General features: G+C 47.5%; 1 protein-coding gene across 1 annotated transcript in view; it reads right to left on the bottom strand.

Annotated features, from left to right (window-relative positions):
• LOC124507282 (liprin-alpha-1-like) overlaps nt 1-15,596 on the bottom strand; it is a 93,210-nt gene extending 77,614 nt beyond the window's left edge. The window contains 4 exon segments of the mRNA XM_047073692.1: nt 13,432-13,524; nt 14,374-14,511; nt 14,866-14,934; nt 15,489-15,596. Of these exon segments, the coding sequence (XP_046929648.1) occupies nt 13,432-13,524; nt 14,374-14,511; nt 14,866-14,934; nt 15,489-15,596 (408 nt within the window).
• Nucleotides 15,597-25,637: the final 10,041 nt, after the last annotated feature.

Genomic DNA, 25,637 nt, shown 5'->3' with positions numbered 1-25,637 from the left:
CCCACAGGAGTCCCGGGGATTTTCGGAGGGACCGACACTCGAGGGGACCGACATTTTCAGGTGCCTGGCAGGTCTAGGACTCAGGAACTCTGCTGACTCGGGAGCAACAGGCCGAGAAGCCTCCTGCCCATCCCCAGCCTCTGGCCTCGTCTGGCAAGCAGGCTTGTGGAGCGGCAGTGGGGAAAGGCTGACGGTACTCAAAAGCTGCTGTCTTAGCCTGAACCCCTGGCTCAATCAGACTCAACCATACCCGATGGACTTTTCAAAAATGATGGTAGGACTCTTGACGAAAGGGCGAGTTTACGACTTCTTTCCTTAGTCAAGCAGGAAATATTATGGAGGAAGGGTTTCTGAGGAGAGTGATGCCAGGGCCCACCACCCCGCGTGGGGCTTCTCTCCCGCCAATACTGGGCGCCCGCCAAGGACATGGCATACAGGTGGGCTCCAAGGAGGTGGACGCACACTCTCCAGTCAGGCGAGCGCAGAGCCCGGTGCAGGGCTCAATCCCTGAACCATGACCTCATGACCTGAGCTGAAACCAAGAGTCAGACGCTTAACGCCCTGAGACACCCAGGCGCCCCAGAGCTTTTGTCTCTGTAGGACAAACGAGGGGATAAACGTTCACTTAACAACTGACATTCCAAATAAAGAGAGATGTTGATTTCAGCAATTCTAGAAAATCCAAGTACAAACTGGTGACCTACTTCAATTTCTTTCATAAATTAGCCCTTTCCAAATCAACGGGAATGTCACCACAGAACTGACCACGTTCCTTGCAATCTGACTTGACAAGGTGAACCCACAGAAGCCTATCTGATCCTTGATGTAGGACTGTGCAGGCCCATTTCTATGTGGGCATTTTTGTTCCAATAAATACATTGGAAACTTCTCTGGAGATGTGTGACGTTTGGAAAGACTGGCAGATGAGCTGAGCAGCTACGAAGTATCAAAACTAGTAAGTAAAAGGGCGGCCACGAGTGCATGAAATATACGCAGATACTAGGCTATTAGAGCATTTCCTCTCCGAAAACATACACAAACCTAGTGTAACAAGATAAAACGTATCATTTTGCACACAGAAACTGACCGTACCTACATGGTGCCATCTGCAGGCAAGAGAAAGGCAAACAAATGTGGACATGCAGGATTAAGTCCTACCCGCATAACACGAGCTGTAGCAGACGCTGTCCTCTGGGGGAAGGGTGCACCACCTCCTGTTGCTATTGAGGTCCCCTCAAGTGTTGCACGAATCCACGAATCTGCTACTCAGCTCTTGGGAAGCACTTCCTTTCTCCAGTAAATCAAGCACCACAGGAGAAGTGATTTCTCAGGGTTCCTGCGTCATTTTCACCGTGTTAAGGGCAATACCATGAACCTTAATTACAGCCTGGGACCCGTTTGAAGTGTCCCCAGGGATGCTGGACGTGCTCCCGCGATGCAGAGAAGACTCATGGCATGACAAGAAAAGGCTGAAAGGCCTGACATGTAATGAGGTCCACAGCTGCAGCTGCCAGCCGGCCAGCGTGAGGACCATGGAGGCACAAAGAAAGGGAAATTCTCGAAGCTCTCGCTGCGGCTACCCCAGCACATGCAAAAACCTGGTGCTATTGGTGAGACATCGTTGTGTCTCGTGTGGAAGATGTGGCATCTCTGTGGATGTAGGACTGCTGTGAGACGGGCACACCTGCAGACTCAACTCAAACTGCAAGACAAGTGAAGACCTGACATCACGACGTAAGGCAGAAGGAAGGGGAGGATCGAAAACTGGCACATTTCAATGCAGGCACAGGATAGCTTGGTGATTTTAGAAAGGGGTTGGCTTTGAAAATGGTCCAGACGATAGGAGAAGCAGCTTCTACCATGAAGAGGAAGCACACGGTTTCCCAGACGCCCCAGAGAAGATTGCAGAGAAGCAGGAACTACCATCCACCGCATGTCAACCACTCCAACACAAAAAGTGAAAACCCAAGAAAATCAGTTGAGGAGACCATGGCTGCCTGCACAGGTTTTTCATGCAGAAGGAGGTGCCCTGTCGGGGGGAAAATGCCACAAACGACATTTATTCACGAGAAAGACAAGTGAGCAGCAAGATGTTGGGTAGGAAGGGGTGAAGCAGCTACCGACTGAGCGGATACAGGCGGGGGTGTGAGCAGGGTGGCTGGCCCTGTGTAGGAAGCTCACCCTAGTGTCCTGAAGACAACAAGTCCCAGTGGCCAGTGGTCTGCTGCACAACCAGAGCCCTTGCCCTGGACCAGTTCCATCCCGGCTCTGTCCCTCAACTCAGGAAGTACGCTGAAAGCAAGGGACTGTCCTCCAAAGTTCTTCTGACATTGGACAATGTCCTGGCCACCCAGAACCCCACGGGTCACCACCAAACGTGTCTTGGCGGCTCACTCGCTCCGGAGCGTAGCGGGTCTAAGTCAGCCTGCGGACCAGGGGCCACGAGGACCTGTGAGGCTCATGACACAGGCACTTTACAAGGACAGCCAAAGCTACCAAAGAGAACCGCCACAGAGGGAACATTATGAAAGTCAGGAAGATGCCAAGGGACGTTACAAAAAACTCTGGGGAAACCATCAAGCCCAACACAATCAAGAAATCCCTGCTAGAGATGACTGTCCATACGACGTGCGGGATTTCCAGGACCTATGACACAGCCAATCAGGAAACTCATGAATGAGACTGTGCATATGGCAAAAAGAAAAAAAAGAAAAAGAAAAAGAAAAAGAGTTGGGGGATGCAGGGATTCAAAATGCATATCCTACAGAAGGTCACGAGCACAGAGAAAAGCCCAGAGGAGGTCACAGAAGAAGACAGCACAGAGAGGAGATCTGGCGAAGCAGACGGAGGGCGAGGAAGGCGGCATGGAAGTGGCATCGCTGGAAAGCACGCTGCCACCAGGAGTGATCCGGCGGAGTCTCGGCTCCTTTCCCACATGGACCCTTCCATGACAAGGGCGCTGGGACGAAAGCCAGCCAGCCGTCTATGGAAACATTGGCCAGGAACAGAAAGGCCCTTCTGGAAAGCTGCACAGACAGTGCAGTGCCCGCCTCCACCCCCATACCGCCAGGCCCCAAGGCCCAAGACTGCCCCATCAAGCGGGTCCCCCCCCATGCAGGTCTGCACATCAGGACATATGTGAGGACCCACCCCCACTTTCCAGACAGCAAATCCTCACCAAGGTGCTCAGTGAATCACTTCACCTGCCATGCACACGTTTGTGCGTGAAAATCGAGGGAGCATGCAGCCAGGCCACCTGGGACGCATGTGTGTCACCACCACCTAAGCGTTCATCAGGAGGAACATCGTGTGCGAGACTTGTGTGCACTTGGACAGCCTATCCTCACATGGGCATAAGGGGATAAGATCTGACATAAAACGAATAACGTGTCATTCCATAACATGGGTTTCAAAAAGTGACATTACCTTGTAGCATGCCTCTCTCTGTCCCCGCCCAGAGAAAATGCCTCTCAGCCTACTATCACAGGCCGTTTTTGTAATGTCACAATGTGTCCAGACTGTATTAGGAATATGGCTGTAAAACTGCAGGCTAGACAAGCTTTGTAACCATGCATTCACCCGTGTATCTCCTAGGCCATGAGGAAGCAATCGTACTGATTACACCAGGCCATCATGAAGCATTCACCCTTCATTGGTAATGCATGAATTGTGACACCCGTAAATACACAGGAATCTTTCCAATTCCTCCCATTTCTGATGCATAGTGCTAATGATACGCGTAACAACAGCGTAGTGTGTCACCTAAGCCGGCACTGATGTGGGTTCTGATAGACAATTCATTCTAGAAACAAACGGAGAATAAACTTAGGGATCAATACAGCGCAGAGCTGTGCACCTATTTCCCTGTGACGTAAAACTGTTTCTCTAGCTTACTTGACTCGAAGAATATAGCATATGACACATACAAGATACAGGTGCTAATGCACTGTTTGTGTTTCTACTAAGGTTTCTGGACGACAGGAGAGTTTGAACAGTTAAGTGTTCTGGGGACGCAAAAGTTATACATGGATTTTCAATTGTGGGCAGGGTGGAACCCCAAACACCAAGTTGTTCTACGGTCAGCTCTACTCATCCTTGGGGAAGAACGAAGCAAGCACGACCATTGTCAACAACAGAAAAGAGTCAAATAGAAATAGATTTTCCGTTTTAATTTTTTAATGTCATTCTTTATTTCTTAGAGACAGAGACAGAAACTAGCAGGGGAGGGGCAGCGAGAGAGGGAGACAAGGAATTCAAACTACACTCCAGGCTCTGGGCTGTCAGCACAGAGCCCGAATCGGGGGTTACCTCTCCAACACAAAGATCATGACCCGAGGTGAAGTCGGTCACTTAACCGACTGAGCCACCCAGGAGCAGAATAGGAGCAGTTTGGAGGGTCCTTGTACGCAGGGCAAACTTGTTTCCCCAAACCACGTAGTTACCAAGTTGCTCAGCAACACCAAGCACTAAGAGCCAGCAGGCAGGACACAGGTTCAGGAAGAAAGGCCGTCTTCTCAGAGAGCATGGCATAATGTACACGGATGGGGCAGGAAGCCAGCATCTCTGCACAGCAGGAGGCACCGCCCCCCCCCCCTCCACAGCCAAGATGCTGGCAGGCAATTGCGGCAGGAACAGGGAAGACTGCAGGACTCGGCCCCTCCCCGAGTCCACCCGAGTGAAGACAGGGTATAGATCTTCAGGGACCTCACAGATGGCCTCTGAGACAGGCAAGCTCCATGCCACAGGACCCACGGAGCAGCAGGGAGAGGGAAGAGCAAGAAAGAGGCAAAGCCATCTCCCTGGCTTCTGACCACCGGACCAGGGAGCAAGCTGCTCTGTTCCCAGGAGGAGGCACAGGTGTGGGGAGGAGGGTGGTGGCCCGTGTGGAACTCAAAGAGCCCACAGTCCGCCCAGATGGAGCTTCACTACGAGGTGCTTGGAAAGGCGTCCGGGAGACAGAGTGGGGTGCATGAAGGAGAACACAGGGCAGCCGAACCTCCCAAGGAAAACCGCCTCCCCGAGTCTGACCCACGCCAACCCATGAGACAAAACGGCCATCCTGCAGCCGCACTGTGCACACGTTCCCCCTATTCCACCGAACCACACACTCCCATGCCCTTCTATTGCTCTCCGTAAAACCACATACGTCTCGGGGCGAGGTACCTGCAGCACATACTCAGTGTTCAGCACCTAGTACAGTGCCTGCCACGCACTCCAGAACAGGTAAATACTTTAGTGTACGCCTTGTACCCACACAAGTAAAATTACACACGTTGCTTTTAAACATTACGTACTTGTGTATAGGATATAAAGACGTACACTGTGCTGTGCTTTCTGTGATGGGTGATGTGAGGGGCTTGTACCTGTTGCCTAAAGCACGAATCTTAGAGCTCAACCCACGCATTAGAAGGAGCCACTCTGCCCAATGACGTCTACACTGCATCCATTCTTGTCTCCTCCCCCAACCCACTATCCACGCAGAACCAGCACCAGCTTTTAAAAAATTCAACAACATCATGCCAGTCCTTCCCCCTGAGGACACAACGACCCCAGGCCCTTATTTGAAAACCCAACTCCTGACGGGGTAGGTTCTGTCCCAACACCAGCTGCCTGGTGCCTCACCTGGCTCCGCTTCCCCTTCCATCGCTCACAACAAAGCCAAGCTCCTCCTTGACCCCGGCCCTTGGCCTCGGAGTCGGGCTGCTGGGAGAGTGCTCGGTCAGCCTCAGCTCCCGAGCGACCTCTCTGGAAAAGGCCTTTCCGGAACCACAGTGCGCAAGGGAGCGACATTTCCTCCTAACCCCTTCACTCTTTCAGATGTGCCTCCACCACCATCTCCGAGGAGCACAGACGCCAGAGCCTGGCGACCACAATTGTGCAGAGTCACAAAGGGGAGCCACAAAGGTGGGTGTTTGTGTCTCTGCAGATGGTTCCGGTGCACCAATACAGAAACCCTTGTTGTGGGGTTTGCACTGTACGCTTGAAGTGCATCCCGTCCCCAGCCTGCTTCAGATTCTGGGTCCCTCCATCTGCCCCTACCCTGGCCACACTCTCTGTCTCTCTAAAAAGTAAATAAACATTACGAAAATTAGAAAACAATGAACACTGATCAAACACTCAAAGAGTAAGTGTCACTTAAGCCATCCACTTCCTCTGCCTGCCCTGCCACAGCCAGCCTGGCACCACAAAGCCCGCCCTGGGCAGGCACCTGACAGGGGAAGAGAGCGGTGGTGTAGGGGGGTGGGGCTGGGACGCTGACACCATCACCACCCCATGGACGCTGGCTGAGCGTGGGCAAACTGGATGGTCATTTTAGAAGAACGATGGGTACTAGGCAAGGACTACTGGGTTTCGTTTTCTCCTGTAACAAATGCTGATGACCAAAATGTTCACTATGACTTCTCACTCTTTTCCGGCTTGCTCTTATACGTGTGAGTAGTCTGTTAGTCAACCCATCATGAACTAGGAAAGATGAGTTCAATTTTAAGCAGTGTTTGAAGGCATCAAGGAGACACTGAGGCAGTCACAACTGGAAGGACTGAGACCCCAACAAAAGGGAAGCCCGCTGAGCCAACTCTAATGTTCAGAGTCCTCTCTCTCCCTCAAGACATGTGAGGATTCTGAATTTCCTCAGGGATTGGAGGCAAGATACCAACGAGCTGCAAAGGAAACCTAACAGAAAGGCAAGCAGAAAGTCGCAGCTAACCGAGCTCTGGACAGCACAGGGAGGCACAGAAAATGAGCCCGGCACTCGACAAGCACTGTCTGAGAAGCTGACACTTCAATGATCTCATTGTGCTGCGGAGAAAATAACTGGGCTTTGGGACATAGCCCCAAGAAGGGGTCCTTGGAAATACTCCCGGCCTCAAGATGGAGACACTGGAGGACTACATGGGGGTGGGGGACAGCGTGAGCCCAGCTCACACTGCACCTTACAAAGACTGAGCCCCAGTCTCAGGTCACTCACGCCTAACTGAGCCCAATAACCTCCGAACTCGAGGTGTGTGGGATGAAATGCTGAAGAAATACAACCACACAAAGAGCCTCTATGCTTCTACATAATGTCCAACACAAAATTAAAAACAAAGAAGAAAAGAAAAAGAAAGAAAGAAGAGAAGAGAAGAGAAGAGAAGAAAAAAGGAAAGGAAAGAGAAGAAAAGAAAAGAAAAGAAAAAGAAAAAGAAAAGAAAAGAAAAGAAAAAAGGAAAGAAAAGAAAAAGAAAAGAAAAGAAAAGAAAAGAAAAGAAAAGAAAAGAAAAGAAAAGAAAAGAAAAGGAATGTCTGGGTGACTCAGTCGGGTAAGCATCCCAATTCGGTTCAGGTCATGATCTCATGGTTTATGGTTTGAGTCCGGTGTTGGGCTCCGTGCTGACAGTGAAGAGCCTGGAGTCTGCTTTGGATTCTGTGTCTCCCACTTTATCTCCCCCTCCCCTGCTCAAGTTTTGTCTCTACCCCTCTCTCTCTCAAATATGAACGAAAAAAATATTCTTTTAATAAGAAAAGGAAAGAAACAAACAAGCAAACAAAAACAGAGAGGTACCTGGATAGCTCAGTCTACTCGTTTAAGTGACCAACACTTGGTTTCGGCTCACGTTTGTGAGTTTGAGCCCTGTGTTGGGCTCTCTACTGACAGAAAAGAGCATCTGCTCAAGAGTGTCTCTCTCTCCCCCATTCTCTACCCCCACCCCTGCTCTCACTTTCTTTCTCCCTCAAAATAAATAAATAAACATAAAAAAAAACAGGTTTTGTATCATAGCGACCCAGAGAAGAAAGAAGAGAAACAGACCAAGAAGAGACACATAGACTGGAATTACTGGATGCAAAAGTCAACTGTCCAAAAACCATTCTTGACAAATGGAAAATTTTCAGAGACTCAAAACGGATTCTCAAACTGCAAATTATCGGAGCTAAAATTAGGGTCTCCAGGTGCCTGAGTGGCTCATTTGCTTAAGCATCTGACTTTAGCTCAGGTCATGATCTCATGATTCGGGAGTTTGAGCCCTCGTGTTGGGCTCTGTGCTGATAGTGCAGAGCCGAGAGCCTGCTTCGGCATCTGTGTCTCCCTCTCTCCCTGTTCTTCCCTTACTCACAACCTGTCTAGCTCTCCAACATAAATAAAAGTGTAAAAAATCTTGTTAAAAGCATTAAGAACTCAGTCTATGGGCTTCACATCAGACTACACACAGGTGAATAGACTCAGTGAACTGAAAGATAGGTAGATAAAAATATATCTAGACCATACACAGAGAAAACGTCCAGAAAATACAGAAGCCCAAAAGACACAGAAGATACGGTAAAAAGGTCCAATGGGAACCCTCAAAGTAGAGGAAACACAGAATGGATATTAACACATCCCTACAAAGATAAGAATCAAAACTATTCCAAAACTGATAAAAGAACCGTGACAGTGACTCCACAAAGAACACCTCAGGCAAAAAGATGTGACCAATCTTGAGAGGACAAAGATACCGCCTTCCATGGGACAACAACAACACTACCAGCTGACTCTTCAAGAAAAGCAAATGAAGCCAGATGATGGAATGGCATGTATGAAAGGTGAACTAAAATAGCCACCAACCTGAAAGTCTTTACCTAACAGAAACATTCTTCACAGTGAAGGCAAAGGAAAGATGTTTTTCAGGCAAAACAGAAGCAAAAATAAAAACAGAACAACAAAAACAACACACACACACACACACACACACACAAAAACCATGACTACACATCAACTACAGACACAAACTAAAAGCAATATTAAAGCAGCTCGTTGCAAAGAAGAAATGTAGTCTCTGACAGAAATATGAAAAAACAAGGCTTGCAGAACAACGTCACAACAGAAAGGGTAACTATGAGAACAAACCTTAACAAGCATTAAGTGCACGAAACAATGACAACAACGCCAAAATCCATCTAAGACGTAAAAATATTAGGCAACAAAAGGTGAAGAGGAGTTCAGTGTGCTTCAAGTGTCAAAGAAAAGAGCAGGGGCGCCTGGGTAGCTCAGTCAGTTGAGTGTCCGACATTGCTCAGGTCACGATGTCACGTTTTGTGAGTTGGAGCCCTGCATCAGAGTCTGTGCGGATGGCTGAGAGCCTGGAGCCTGCATCAGATTCTGTGTCTCCCTTTCTGCTCTGCCCCTCACCCGATTGTATTATGTCTCTTTCAAAAAACAAATAAATCTTAAAACAAAGAAAAGATAAAAGGAGAGAGCAGTGTCAGGGAAGCAGCACAAGACCTGAATCAGGCAGGGGTCAGTTTAAAATGCACGTGCCTCTAGAAATAGATATATTCCAATTACCTAACACATCAGTGTACAATTAAAAACTCTCTCCTACTTCTAAAGGAAGGCTAGAGACCAAAAGAACACACAACAGGTGGGACAAACAAGAAACTACTAATACGGTACGTGTAAACTAACCTATCAGTCATTACATGTGCACAAACACTCCAAGGAAAAGTTTGAGTGTCAAATTCATTAGAAGGAAACTAAGCATACGCTGGTCACAAAGGTACACCCTAAAACGTAAGATCACAGACAGGTGGAAGTAAAAGATCCCCAGGCATTGGGGCGCCTGGGTGGCGCAGTCGGTTAAGCGTCCGACTTCAGCCAGGTCACGATCTCGCGGTCCGTGAGTTCGAGCCCCGCGTCGGGCTCTGGGCTGATGGCTCAGAGCCTGGAGCCTGTTTCCGATTCTGTGTCTCCCTCTCTCTCTGCCCCTCCCCCGTTCATGCTCTGTCTCTCTCTGTCCCAAAAATAAATAAACGTTGAAAAAAAAAAATTTAAAAAAAAAAAAAAAAAAAAAAAAGATCCCCAGGCAAACCCTACCGAACAGAAAACTGATGTGGCCACTGGGACCCTCCAAGAAAGTAACCTCTATAGCAAAAAGCTCTAATAGAGACCGAGAGGAACATTTCACGATGGAAGTTCCATTAACCAAGAACACAACACTTCTAAACTTGCATATACCTAATAACGCAATCTCAAAATACAGAAAAATTGACATAGAAAAGGAAAAAGAGCCACATCCATAAGCACGATGGGAGACTTGACGATACATCTCTCAGTATCTGACAGAACTGACGACAACAGACAAATCAAAGGAGTGGGACGGGGCTGTCCAATATGCGGTCACGTGCTTTATTGCAAGTACTTGCAATGCGGCTCCTCAAAGTGCGACGTGTGGAAAGTATATAATGCACACCACATTTTAAAGACAATGTGATAAAAGAGAATGCAAAATCATTCATTAGTTTTTCTCACGCTGGCTATACACTGAAATGATATTTTGGATATACCTGTTAGTAATATTAGGAAACTCGTTCTCGCCTATTCCTTACTTGGTTTAAAGTGGTTACTAAAATCTGAATTCTGTCATTAACAAACTTCATCTAACATATAAACAGAGAATACTGCATCCCCCCCAATACACATTATTTGCACGTGGCCAAGGAACAGTTCATGAAAACGAATATATGCCAGGCCATTAGGAAAGTGAACTCATCTGAAAGGACTGAAATACTGCAGGGCATATTTAGGGATTGCATTAGATTCACAGTTCATTTACCCCAACAATTCATCACGCCCACAGTGATGGGATGAAGACAGGGAGACTTCCGGTGATGACCAGTCCTGGGCGGCTGAGAGAGCACCATCACCCCTGCCACCACTTGAGGACAGGGAGAAGCAGGCTGTTGATGAACCAGGAAGCTGACTCTCACCTGACCCTGAATCTGCAGATGCTTGATCTTGAGAACTTCCCAGTCTCCTCAACTATAGGAAAGAAGCTTCTGTGCTTATTAGGCAGCCAGTCTATGGAATTTTGTTACAATCACCCAAAAACACTGAGACAGATACCTTCATGGAATGAAGCTAGAAATCCGCACAAAGAGAACGAGAAAATCCCCCGAAACATCAAGATGTGTTATGCTCCTAAACGTTGTGATGAATTAAGAAAAAGATGCCACAATGAAAGTTAGAAACTAGTTTCACATAAAAGATAATAAACATTTAGCTTATCAAAACTTGTGAGATTGGTAAAGGTGTGCTTAAAGGGAGACTCATGCCTTTAGAATACATATATCATAGGGATAGCTCAGTTGCTTGGTGACCAACACTTCATTTTGGCTCAGGGTATGATCCCACGGCCACAAGGTTGATCCCCAGCCAGGCTCCACACTGAGTGAGGAGCCTGCTTGAGATTCTCTCTCTCTCTGTCTCTCTCTCTCTCTCTCTCTCTCCCTCTGCCCCTCTGCCCTGCTCATGCTCTCATTCTAAAATGAATCAACACACTAAGAAGCAAATAAATACAATACACATACTGGAAAAGAACAAAGGCTACAAATCAAATGAAGGATTTAGTTCAAGAACTACAAGATGGGACAGCAAACAATCACCAAGTAGATGGAAAACAAAAGGGCAGAAATCAGTGCTGCAGGAAACAAATAGTAAATGACAGAAATAAAAAAAAAAAAGCCCAAGTTGGTTCTATGAAAAAGAAACAAAGCACAAAGTACCAATATCAAGAAGTTCTAAAGCAAATATCACACCAGATGCTGCAGATAGGAGGGATATTAGAAACCAGTTGACACTTACTCCTTGGAAAGTTTGGGAGGTCTGAGCAAATTACAAGAAAACAAAATGCCTTATCTAAATAGACACAAGAAGATATGGGAAATCAGAAAAATCCTATTTCCACTTAAGAAAGGAATCTGCAATGAAAACCCTTCTCACAAGGAAAACCCTACACCAGCTGTGGGCCTAGCACTTCTTCCCAAAAGTAAAGAACACACACAAAAACTCTTCTGGGAAAGCACAAGGAGTGCTTCTTCCTACGTTGTTTTAGGAGGCCAACACGACCTTAATCCCAAACCCCAGCATGGACAGCACAAGAGGGTGTGAGGGAACACCCACCTCTCTCTTGAATACACATGCAAGAATGCAAAGCACACTATTTACAAATGGAATCCAGTGAAAAGAGAATGCATAGACATCAGGTTTGGATTATTCTCGACGGGCAAAAGTTGTTTTAAGTAAAACCACAACATTGAAACAAATCACTTGTCCCCAAAATGCACAAAACACATTTCAGAAAATTTAGTATTATTATTTCTTTGATGAGTGTTAAAAAATCAGAGCAAACTAAAAATAGAGGAGAATTTTCATGTTTTTTTTTTTTCAACGTTTATTTATTTTTGGGACAGAGAGAGACAGAGCATGAACGGAGGAGGGGCAGAGAGAGAGGGAGACACAGAATCGGAAACAGGCTCCAGGCTCTGAGCCATCAGCCCAGAGCCCGACGCGGGGCTCGAACTCCCGGACCGCGAGATCATGACCTGGCTGAAGTCGGACGCTTAACCGACTGCGCCACCCAGGCGCCCCGAATTTTCATGTTTTGATACAACTATCTACCAGTAACGCAACGGCAGGTGTCATATGTAGTGGTAAAATACTGAACCCTTTGGGGCACCTGAGTGGCTTCTAGTCGGTGAAGCGTCTGACCCTTGATTTCAGCTCAGGCCATGATCTCACGGTTCATGAGTTCAAGCCTCGCATCAGACTCTGTGCTGACAGGGCGGAGTCTGCTTGGGATCCACTCGCTTTCCCATCTCTCACTCCCCTTCCCATGCACGCTCTCAAAATCAATAAAGAAAGAAACTTTAAAAAATATTAAGTATACAAAAAATTATGAAACCCTTCTCCCTCGTATCTGGAAGGAGACAAGGACACCTACTCTCACCACTTCCATTCAACACAGTACTGGAGGCCCTAGCCAATCCAAGGCAAGAAACATACAAATGGTTAGACTATTGGAAAGAAAAAGAAAGAAACTTACCACAAGGCAACACAGAGAATGTAAGGCAGACATACACAAGAATGTGAAAACCTCTGCCATTCACAGATGTATTCCACACACATAGAAAGAACTCATTCAAATCAACAAAAACCAAAACACACAACCTAATCACAAAGTGGCTTCCAAAAGGCAATTATTTCACAAAAGAAACAGGTAAGTGGCCAAGACACACACAGGGGCGGGTCCCACGAATACACCATCCCTCCCAGCACCTGAGCCCCAGCAACCAGCTAACACACGAGAAGAGGCAATACCAGGCATCAGCCAGCCCTGAGCTCCCGCACGCTGTTGCTCGTGGGGAACAGACACGTGCCACCACTCACGCCCTGCTCCTCCAAGGCAACCCAATACGATGCATGTGGATCTGCAGGCAGCCTCTGCACAAACCGGAGCACCCACAGGAGAAAGAATAAACCGTGCTGTGCTCACACACTGGGCCTTTGACAGCAGGGGAGGACCAGCACAGCCACGCAAGGAAAGCAGGTGCATTGCGCCCACACAGCGCTCAAAGGTTGGCTCAACGTGAAGCGAAGAACAAGCCAAAGCCATCGCTGGTGAAAGTCAAGACCGTGGTTACCTTTGGGGGACGTTCGGTGGGAGTCAGTAGGAGGTAGGAAGCACGGTAAGGTTCCATTTCTTCATCCAGGTGGTGGTTCCAAGAATGGGTTCGCTGAGTGAAAGATATGGAAGATCAGCTGAAAGTAGTGGCCTAGGATGTTCCAAACGTCCACCGCGTGCCACACAAAAATGCAGCTCTGTGCGGGCCCCTAACCCCCAAGAGAAGCAAGGAAGCCCCACCCATCTGAGTGCGGAATCAGGAAAGAGCATTCAGACACCCCAGGAGCTACCGCCACACCCTCCTCGCCTCCAGCTGTTCATCTGGGGGTGTCCACATCACCTTCCTGAACATAATTGGCCACAAGACACTGAATGCAGAAGCGGCTGGAAGAATAAAGATCTTGCACTAAGCCAATGCCAATGCCAATGCCATGCTTCTACACAGTGTTGTTCTGAAAATGTATGTATTTTTGGCATGAAAGGTATCAAAAATATGTACTAATTTCTTGTCTTTAAGTGAATTCATCACACCTGAGATGCTCGGATTTGGTTTGGTTTCCTTAATGTTTGTTTTTGAGAGACAGACACGGGGCACGTGTGGGGAGGGGCAGAGGGAGAGGGACACAGAGATTCGGAGACAAGTCCAGGCTGGCAGCTGGCAGCACAGAGCCCCACATGGGGCTCTAAACCATCAACTGTGAGATCACCACCTGAGCCAGAGTCGAACCCTTAACACAGAGAGCCACCCAGGTGCCCGCTTCAATTCTCGTTTAACCTCACCACAGTAGAGATCAAGAGACACAGCCCCCACACTCGAAGGCTCTCTGGGGCCCTCAATAATCCCCTGATGTCCAAGTGTCCCGACACCACCGAGTCTGAGAAACACTGACCCAGGGAACAAAGGGCACTCTCCCCTTCTTCTCGTCAACTTGCCAATTTCTGTAGGGTTTCCCCAGCTCACCAGACTCTCTAGGGCCTGGCCCACAGGACGCAAGGGCCTAAGGCGGCCTTTGTTTGTGGCAGCCGCCTCGGGGGACAGAACGTGTGCGGCCTGTGCGGGGTCAGGGGACGGACAAGGCGGGAAGGTCTCCGACAGCCTCTGCGAGGGCGGGCGGCACACTCCTTACACGACAGCCGCGGCTGAGGCGGGTACCCGGAGAACCTCCCAGAAGCCACTATCGGCAGGGAGAAGGGCCCTTACCGCCTGCCGAGCGGTCAAGCCAGCACTGCCACGGGAGGCGCCCCCACACACACCCCGCCGCCACAGAGCGGCCACCACGACTCACGGGAGCCTGCGGGCGTCCACACGGACAGGCCGGCCTTCCGCCCGAGGGTGGCCAAATGCCGTCCCCCAAGTGAGCAGAACCAGGGCGCCCCGAGCCTCCCGGCCTCCCACGGCTGGCACTGGGGCCTCTGCGGGAGTCCGAGCGGCGCTGGGTCCACCAGAACTCACCTGCCTCGATCGGGACGGTCTTCCGAGAAACAGGGGCCCCACGACGACATCCTCGTAGGTGGAAGACTTCTAGCAAGGGAGAAGCCGGATGCTCAGAAGAGCACCTCCCTCGCCCTCCACAGCGCATGCGGGCTCCTACCGACGACAAGAGCCGCCGGCCTCCCGCCCCACCTCTCCGCCTGGCAAATGCGCTGTGGCGCCAGCACCAACGGAAACTACTGCGTCAGGGCGGAAAGACCACCGGGTGGGACGCTGCACCGCAGAGACTCCTCAACACGCACCCTCCCGGACGCACTGGGGTACAACGTCAGAGGCGAACCCGATCTCAGCTGCGGACCTTGGGCGATGCACACACATCAGCACAGGTTTGGGGCTGTGACAAAGGCCTCGCCCTGGTGGGGGTTTCGGATACCTGCTCAGGGGAGAGGCTGTGCCTCAGTAAGGGCAGGTATGTGTGTGAAATCTCTGGAGGATCCTCTCACATTTGCTAAAACTGCTCTAGAAAAGTAGCCAAGAAGCCAAAACCACCCCCAAAAATATGCATGGGCGGGCCTCTGTGCAATCATAACCCAAGTCTGTGCTCTTTCCAAGCCCCTCCCCCACCCCCCTCCTCGGCCACTGACAGGGGCTCGGGAGCCTGTAAGAGCCCCAATGACGCTGATGGGCCACCTCTGGGCCCGCTTCGGGACACCCTGAGCTACGTTGGAGCCGCGCTGCTCCTGATTGTCCATGTTTCCCAAAGCGCGAGACCCCCCACCCCTTGTCGCTTTTGGAGGACACACTGTGTCCCAGCAAAGCAGCAGTGCTGACTGCCCACCCACAGGCACACTCTGATCCGTGTGAGGTGGCATCTCAGTGTGGTTTTGATTTGTAGTCCCCTGATGAGGAGTCACCTTGAGCATCTTTTCTTTTTTCTTGTATTCAATATAATTTATTGTCAAATTGGTTTCCATTCAACACCCAGTGCTCATCCCCACAGGTGCCCTCCTCAATGGCCATCACCCACTTTCCCGTCTCCCCCACCCCCCATCAACCCTCAGTTTGTTCTCAGTATTTAAGAGTCTCTTCTGGTATGCCTCCTTCCCTCTCTGCAACTCGTGTCCCCCTTTCCCCTCCCCTCTGGTCTCCTGTGAAGTTTCTCAGGATCCACATATGAATGAAAACATATGGTATCTGTCTTTCTCTGCCTGACTTACTTCACTTGGCAGAACACCCTGCAGTTCCTTCCACGTTGCCACAAATGGCCAGATTTCATCTTTTCTCACTGCCAAGTAGTATTCCATTGTATATAGAAACCTCGTCTTCTTTATCCATTTGTCCATCGACGGGCATTTAGGCTCTTTCCATCATGTGGCTATTGTTGAAAACGCTGCTATAAACATTGGGGTACGAGTGCCCTGTGCATCAGCACTCCTGAATCCCCTGAATTCTAGCAGTGCTATTGCTGCGTCATAGGGTAGATCTATTTTTAATATGGTGAGGAACCTCCACACTGTTTCCAGAGTGGCTGCACCAGTTTTTCTTCCCACCAACAATGCAAGAGGGTTCCTGTTTCTCCTATCCTCTTCAGCATCTATTTTGTCCTGATTTGTTCATTTCCGCCACTCCGACTGATGTGAAGTGGAATCTCAGTGTGGTTTAGATTTGTATTTCTCTGATGAGGAGTGACGCTGAGTATCTTGTCATATGTCTCTTGGTCATCTGGATGTCTTCTTTCGAAAAGTACCTATTCATGTCTTGTGCCCATTTCATCACCCGATTATTTGTTTTCAGGTGTGGCGTTTGGTGAGCTCTTTATAGGTGTTTGGATACTAGCCCTGTGTCTGATACATCATTTGCAAATATCTTTTCCCATTTCATGTGTTGTCTTTTTGTTTTGTTGCTTGTTTCCTTTGCAGTGCAGAGGGTGTTTATCTTGAGTAGGTCCCAATAGTTCATTTTTGCTTTTAATTCCATTGCCTTGGGAGATGTGTCATGTAAGAAATTGCCACAGCTGAGGTCGGAGAGGTTTTGTCCTGCTTTCTCCTCTCAGGTTTTAAAGGTTTCGTGTCTCACATTCAGGTCCTTTATCCATTTTGAGTTTATTTTTGTGTATGCTGTAAGAAAGCGATCTAGTTTCATTCTTCTGCATGTTGCTGTCCAGTTCTCCCAGCACCAGTGGTTAAAGAGTCTGGTTTTTTTCCACTGGATACTCTTTCATGCTTTGTGGAAGATTAGTGGGCCGGGCCATACATTTGTGGGTCTGAATCTGGGTTCTCTATTCTGTTCCATTGGCCTATGTGTCTGTTTGTGTGCCCATGCCACACTGTCTTGATGATAACAGGTTTGTAGCTGAGGCTACATTCTGGGACTGTGATGCCTCCTGCTTTGGTTTTCTTCTCGAATATTACTTTGTATATTCGGGGTCTTTGGTGCTTCCATACACATGTTAGCATTATTTGCTCTAGCTTTGGAAAGAATGGTGGCACGATTTTGATGGGGATTGCATTGAAGGTGTAGACTGCTTTGGGTGGTATTGACATTTTAACAATATTCCTTCTTCAAATCCATGAACATGGAAAGTTTTCCCATTCTTTGTGTCTTCCTCAATTTACTTCATAAACCTTCTATAGTTTTCAGCACACACATCTTTTATATCTTTGGATAGGTTCATTCGTATTTTTAGGTTATTGATAGATATTTTATGGTCCTGGTTCAACTATGAACGTGATCAGTTTCCTTACTTCTCTTTCTGTTTGTTATTGGTATATCAAAATGCAATGGGTTTCTGTACATTGCTTTTGTACCCTGCGACTTTGCTGCACTGATATATCAGTTCGAGGAGACTTTTGGTGGATTCTGTCAGGTTTTCCATGTAGAGTATCATGTGGTCTGTAAAGAGTGAACGTTTGGCTTCATCTTTGCCATTGTGATACCATTTATTTCATTTTGTTGTCTGATTGCTGGTTCTAGGAATTGCCAAACTATGTTCAACAACAGTGGTGACAGTGGACATGCCTGTCATGTTCCTGATCTGAGGGGGAAAGTTTTCAGTTTATCCCCCGGAGAATTATATTAGCTGTGGGCTTGTATCATACGTGGCTTTGATAATGTTTACATATGTTCCTTCTATTCCAACTTTCTTGAGGGTTTTTATTAAGAAAGGATGCTGTGTTTTTTCAAATGCTTTCTCTGCCTGTATTGACAGGGTCATGTGGTTCTTACCTGTGATTTTCTTAACGTGATGTATCCTATTGATTGATTTGCAAATATTGAACCAGCCCTATAGCCCAGATAGGAATCCTACTTGATCATGGTGAAAAGTTCTTTTCAAATGTTGTGCGTTTGATTTGCCAGTATCTTGTTGAGAATTTTTGTATTCTCATTCATCAGGCATATTGTCTTGTAGTCGTCTTTTCTTTTTCTTTTTTTTCTTCTTTTACTTTTTTTTTTTTTTTGCTGGGTCTCTGTCTGGTTTGGGAATCAAAGTAAAGCTGGCTTTGTACAATGAGTCTGGAAGTTTTCCTTGCATTTCTATTCTGTGGAACAGCTTGAGAAGCATAGATATTAACTGCTTTAGATGTCTGATGGAATTCCCCAGGGAAGCATGTGGTCCAGAAAATGAGATAAATCTTAGGATGCAATGACTAGGACAACTCCCTGGCAAGCTGATGGTCTCAGGAATAAGATATGGATAGATATGAAACACATATGAGTAGGGCAAAGGGAAGCCGCTGTCGACTACCATGGGAACCCAAAGGCAAGATGCCTGTGTTCTTACTTCAGAAACAGAGGGAATGCTTCTGGAGTTCACTGTTTTCCCTTGCCATCCTATCAGTGGATAGAGAAGACAGTGATCCCAAGGTAACAGGCTTGTGCTGCAGGCTAAGCTCAAATGTTTGGAACAGGGCTTGCATGCAGTAGTTCATGAATGGTCTCTTTCTGTGCTAAGCAGGTCCTCGAGAATACTGCCCATGGTGAACCAACTGTTCCTCAGAGTAAAAGCATCTTTAATGGCCAGGGAGGGAAACAAGTTGGCTAGCCATCATTTCTTCTATCAGCCACCCACACACCAAGTACTCTCAGGAAGGCAATCCTTCCTTTGGGATCTCAGAAACTGATTGCTCTTGGTTAGCACAGACCAGATTCAGAGCTGGTTAGGAGTCGCCAGCACTCACTATGCAGGGGACAGTCTCATTGTCCTTGCCTGAGACCAGAGACATGGTTATCATTATGGCCAGGGAAATCAGAATGGCTAGAAACAGGGCCAAAGTGTTTCAGTTCAGCAAATTATGGAATCAAGCTGGGACAGAAATGTCTACCTCCACATTCCCCTTATCCCAGAAGGCAGGATAGCTCCTTCCCAATATCCGTGACCCTGACTCCACATGAGCATTGCTGCTGGGCACTTTGAAATCCCCTGGGCTTACCTTTGTCCACTTAGTGCTGAAAGGCAATTGTTGAGGGACCCTGTGGCCCAAGGGATCCCACGGTGACAAGAAAATGGTCTGACACCCCAGTTAAAAGTAGAAAAAATGGCTCTGAGATACCTTCCCTGAATGGACAACAGAGAGAACTTTGTGGGAAAAGAGCAACAGGATGGAGAATGATACAGAGATGGCCAAAGTTCTTTCTTAACACGAGAGAATGTGACAAATCAAACAATGATGCGACGAGCACAATCTCCTGATAGGATGGTTGCCTCAGGAGTAAGTACCATGTGTGGGCTAGGACCAAGGGAAACCTCCTGCAGTGTTTCTCCAGAAAGGCGTGAAAGGTTCCTGGCACTGGCTTTTGTTGCCCTGTCCTTTGAAGCCAGAGTTGACACCCAGTCAGCACATTCTAGCTTGGGGCTAACCCTCAGATATTTGGAGAGTGGCTCTGCTGCACCAGTCCTTGAGTGGGCTGTGTCTGGCACGTAGCAGATCCTGAAGATTACTGCCAGTGGATGAAGTGTCTGCTCTGCATGGTGAAAGCATCTGTATCCTCCAGCGTTTGGAGTTCTGCTGACGAACTGATGAAGAATGGGGGCGATGGTGGGCGTGATCCAGAGCCCAAGACCAAGAAAGGTCTCCTGAAGACATCTTTCATACAAAAAAGGTGATTTTATTAAACTATGGGGACAGAAACCACATGCAAGAAAATCTGCACTGGGGTCCTGACGGGTAACTCATTATTACACACCACCAGGTTGGCAGGGTGTCAAGGATAGGGTTAGGGTTAGGGGGAAGCAATTTTTCAGCACCTTGAGGGGCTAGGTGTGCCTAAGGAAATGCCCTTCATTACCACATAATAAAACCCAAGTCATGAGACCCATTCAATGTATATGGGGCGGGTGCATAAGCTTGGAGGAATACTGCCAGCATATGCCTTGGGGCAGTTGAAATAAAAGAAGTGGACTTGCAGGGTCTTCAAGGTTGGGATAATGTTAAGCTTAGGTTGTGTTTTGCCCCTAGCAAAGGGTCATCACCATCACCGAGCAGCTAAGCTCCTAGAGGGATGTCACTCTATCCGTTTCAGGGATTGTCAGTGGGCTATAAGCAGTAAGGGAATTTAATTTTCATTTGCCGTAGCATCACACATTACCATGACAAGTGCTTAAGGCCCTTTTCTCTGTACTTGGGTGGTCAAGACTGTCCAAGGAATAACAATCATATTCCACCCAGGGTGGGAGGAGGGGCTGGCTTGTGCTTTACCCCTCAGCCTGCCTTATGCTCCCTCATCGTATCCTCCCAGAATAATGTCAACCCTGAAACCTTGAAGATGGATGAAGGTGGAAGGTCTCATCTTCTGTAGCTTCTTTGTGCTGAGTAGGGGCATAGAGTCGTCCCTACCTATATGGGTCCTTATTGGTCTCTTGGGAAACGTACAGAGGAGTTACAAAGGCGGCGGCGGCTGAATCCAAGTTGGGCCTTCTTGAGTAGAAAGGCTCATCGTTTGGCTTCAGCAAGTGTAGTGATGGAGTCGGCACCAAGCAGAGAGGCATGGGAGAAACGAGCACAACAGAGTTAGGAAAACAAGAGAGAAGTGCTTTGGTAGTTGACAGACATGCTCCAGTCCAGGAGTGTAGCCAGTCATTAGGGGAAAGAGAGGCATTGTTGAAAGCGCCAGTTGAAGTATGCATGTCACTCAGAAATCCAGAAATCCCTCGGTGGTAATCTGGAATGTATACACAGCATTTTGTCAGAGCACATTCCAAACCCAGTGTCTACCAGTGCTGCCAGTGAAGATTTCAGATGTGAGGCTTGAGTATCCTCAGACGGAAGTGGGAACAGGCAGCAGGAATCCGATTGGTCTTTCCAGTTGGGAACTCGAATGTCTGCAGTGATCCTTTGAATGGCCCATCGTAAGAAGGACCTGTTAGTATGAATTGAGAAAGGAAAGTGAAAAAGAAAGGTGCGACCATCCTAAGAGAGGCTTGAGGTCTCCTACAGGTTCCCCGGAATAAAAGGCACATTAGTTTGCCCACTGACTAACTGTAAAGCGGGTAGAGGTTTTATTTCGATACGGGAGCCCATGAAAATTGCCCCTCTAAATGACTGCAGTAGGAAGACATAATACGATGCGGTAAGGGCCGTTTATTTCAGGGTTAAATCCCCTGTTGCATGAGACTTTCCATCCTTTGAACAATTAGGTCTGGGGATTTATATGGGGTGAGTTTCGAGTCACTGTCAGATCAGGTGTAGGGAGGACACGGTTTGCATACTTCGAGATTTATAAATTAACTCAGCTTCAAGTGGATACTACAGCACTGTCTATTGCTAGGTCTAGAGTGAGAAAAGATCTTGTGTACAGTGGTTGGGGAAACCCATCCCATTTTCAAGCTGTTTAAGGATTATACCCAGGGGGTCCTATTACTATGCCCACAGGAGAACAAGGTTGTCCATACCTGTGCTATTGTGACAGGATCTCTCAAGGTTACCTCACGTTGTCTAGTTTAGGCAAACATTTGAAGACAAGTAGGATTTAACATTGATAATGTGCATTGCTGAAATGTAGTTTTTCTGTCTAAAAACCCTCTTTGCCTGTGATACCCAAATCCAGACCAATTCATTTGCAAAAAAGGGCACTCTTGACAAACTTGGCCTCATTATTTCCATAAGCTCTGCAAGAAGAGTCATTGATCCTAAGGATCTTTGAAAGCGTGCTTTACTTTACTGGAATCCCTTCTAAGGAATCTCCAGACTGAACTTTGGTAGCCTCTCCAGGCCAGAAGCCAAACCAAGGACTTCCTGTCAGATGGGCCTGTAATACCAGTGGAATTGGGCGAATTCCTCTTCACGAGGTCCCCAAGATATCCTAGGGTTCCTGTGCCTGCCAGGAAGGGACACTCTTTACTTGCCTGGTGAGGCTGCTGGGAACTCTGGGAACCAGGTATCCGGAAAACATTTCCAAGGGGCTTTAATGGCTCCATGTTACATCACGTCAACCTTAGTTCCTCGAAGTTGTAGTGCCATTTCTGAGTCTATGCATGTCTCTCAAATAGGACATTCCAGTCAACGCCATAGGAAAGTAACCAGTATTTCCAATGGTGTCCTGTTACAAGCAAGAGATTCTTATTGCACGTAGGCAAATACCTGTAATGGCCATGAAAGGAAGAATACTCACAGAGAGTGTTTGAATTTCAGAAGATTTAGGTACAGAGGGAAGGTCAAGGCCTCAGTTGACAAGTGAATAGTTGGTGACATCTCTGCATATTAGAGATACCTGAAGAGCAGAGAACGTTTCCTTCATCTGGAACAGCAAACATTAGAGAAGCAGCAAGATTTCCAGCAAGACTCACAAAACTATAATCTTCCTCAATTCATTTACGCCCCTCTTCCTAATTCTGGTTCAGTTTGAATATAGCTTTTGAGTTCTCGAAATACTTACCCTTTTTAGTAGGAATCTGAAAGATTGCAAATCCCTGTATTTGTCCTAAAAGTATTTATTTTGTGAATCTCCTACGATACGAAACAGGTTTCATGAGAGAAGATTTTGTTATGTTTATCCTTTATGAAGAGAGAGAGAGAGAGAGAGAGAGAGAGAGAGAGAGAGAGAGAGAGAAGGAGTGGGGGAGGGGCACAGGAACCTCAGGATATCTTGGGGACCTCGTGAAGAGGAATTCACCCAATTCCACAGGTATTGCAGGCCCATCTGAAAGGAAGTACTTGGTTTGCCTTCCGGCCTGGAGAGGCTACAAAGCTTCAGTCTGGAGATTCCTTAGAAGGGATTCCAGTAAAGTAAAGCACGCTTTCAAAGATCCTTAGGATCAATGACTCCTCTTGCAGAGCTTATGGAAATAATGAGGCCAAGTTTGTCAAGAGTGGCCTCGTTTGCAGATGAATTAGTCTGGATTTGGCTGTCTCAGGCAAAGAGGGTTTTTACAGAGAAAAACTACACTTCAGCAATGCACGTTATCGATGTTAAATCCTAGTTGTCTTCAAATGTTTGCCTAAACTAGACAACGTGAGGTAACCTTGAGAGATCCTGTCACAATAGCACAGGTATGGACAACCTTGTTGTTCTCCTGTGGGCATAGTAATAGGACCCCCCGGGTATAATCTTTAAACAGCTTGAAAATGGGATGGGTTTCCCCAACCACTGTACACAAGATCTTTTCTCACTCTAGACCTATCAATAGACAGTGCTGTAGTATCCACTTGAAGCTGAGTTAATTTATAAATCTCGAAGTATGCAAACTGTGTCCTCCCTACACCTGATCTGACAGTGACTCGAAACTCACCCCATATAAACCCCCAAGACCTAGTTTATTCAAAGGATGGAAAGTCTCATGCAACAGGGGATTTAACCCTGAAATAAATGGCCCTTACCGCATCGTATTATGTCTTCCTAATGCAGTCATTTAGAGGGGCAATCTTCATGGGTTCCCGTATGGAAACAAAACCTCTACCCCCTTTACAGGAAGTCAGGGGGCAAATTAATGTGCCTTCTTATTCCGGGGAACCTGTAGGAGACCTCAAGCCTCTCTTAGGATGGTCGCACCTTTCTTTTTCACTTTCCTTTCTCAATTCATACTAACAGGTCCTTCTTACGATGGGCCATTCAAAGGATCACTGCAGACATTCGAGTTCCCAACTGGAAAGACCAATCGGATTCCTGCTGCCTGTTCCCACTTCCATCTGAGGATACTCAAGCCTCACATCTGAAATCTTCACTGGCAGCACTGGTAGACACTGGGTTTGGAATGTGCTCTGACAAAATGCTGCGTATACATTCCAGATTACCACCGAGGGATTTCTGGATTTCTGAGTGACATGCACACTTCAACTGGCGCTTTCAACAATGCCTCTCTTTCCCCTAGTGACTGGCTACACTCCTGGACTGGAGCATGTCTGTCAACTACCAAAGCACTTCTCTCTTGTTTTCCTAACTCTGTTGTGCTCGTTTCTCCCATGCCTCTCTGCTTGGTGCCGACTCCATCACTACACTTGCTTGAAGCCAAACGATGAGCCTTTCTACTCAAGAAGGCCCAACTTGGATTCAGCCGCCGCCGCCTTTGTAACTCCTCTGTACGTTTCCCAAGAGACCAATAAGGACCCATATAGGTAGGGACGACTCTATGCCCCTACTCAGCACAAAGAAGCTACAGAAGATGAGACCTTCCACCTTCATCCATCTTCAAGGTTTCAGGGTTGACATTATTCTGGGAGGATACGATGAGGGAGCATAAGGCAGGCTGAGGGGTAAAGCACAAGCCAGCCCCTCCTCCCACCCTGGGTGGAATATGATTGTTATTCCTTGGACAGTCTTGACCACCCAAGTACAGAGAAAAGGGCCTTAAGCACTTGTCATGGTAATGTGTGATGCTACGGCAAATGAAAATTAAATTCCCTTACTGCTTATAGCCCACTGACAATCCCTGAAACAGATAGAGTGACATCCCTCTAGGAGCTTAGCTGCTCGGTGATGGTGATGACCCTTTGCTAGGGGCAAAACACAACCTAAACTTAACATTATCCCAACCTTGAAGACCCTGCAAGTCCACTTCTTTTATTTCAACTGCCCCAAGGCATATGCTGGCAGTATTCCTCCAAGCTTATGCACCCGCCCCATATACATTGAATGGGTCTCATGACTTGGGTTTTCTTAAATGGTAATGAAGGGCATTTCCTTAGCCACACCTAGTCCCTCAAGGTGCTGAAAACTTGCTTCCAACCCTGCTTAGAGACTTACCCTATCCTTGACACCCTGCCAACCTGGTGGTGTGTAATAATAAGTTACCTGTCAGGACCCCAGTGCAGATTTTCTTGCATGTGGTTTCTGTCCCCATCATTTAATAAAATCACCTTTTTTGTATGAAAGATGTCTTCAGGAGATCTTTCTTGGTCTTGGGCTCTGGACCACCCCCACCATCGCTCCCAATCTTCATCAGTTCGTCAGCAGAACTCCTACCACTGGAGGATACAGATGCCTTCACCATGCAGAGCAAACACTTCATCCATTGGCAATATTCTTCAGGATCTGCTACGTACTGGACCGAGCCCACTCAAGGACTGGTGCAGCAGAACCATTCTCCAAATACCTGAGGGTTAGCCGCAAGTCACAATCTGGTAACTATGTGTCACTACTGGCTTCAAAGGACAGGGCAACAAAAGCCAGTGCCAGGAACTTTTCACACCTTTCTGGAGAAACACTGCAGGAGGTTTCCCTTGGTCCTAGCCCACACATGGTACTTACTCCTGAGGCAACCATCCTATCAGGAGATTGTGCTCGTCGCATCATTGTTTGATTTATCACATTCTCTTGTGTTAAGAAAGAACTTTGGCCTTCTCTGTATCATTCTCCATCCT

This window comes from Lynx rufus, unplaced genomic scaffold (assembly GCF_022079265.1).
Source record: "Lynx rufus isolate CCGP_SWC_20201006 ecotype Redwood Valley unplaced genomic scaffold, mLynRuf1.p SCAF_11, whole genome shotgun sequence".
NCBI lineage: Eukaryota > Metazoa > Chordata > Mammalia > Carnivora > Felidae > Lynx > Lynx rufus.
This window is presented reverse-complemented; position numbering and strand designations above follow the sequence as displayed.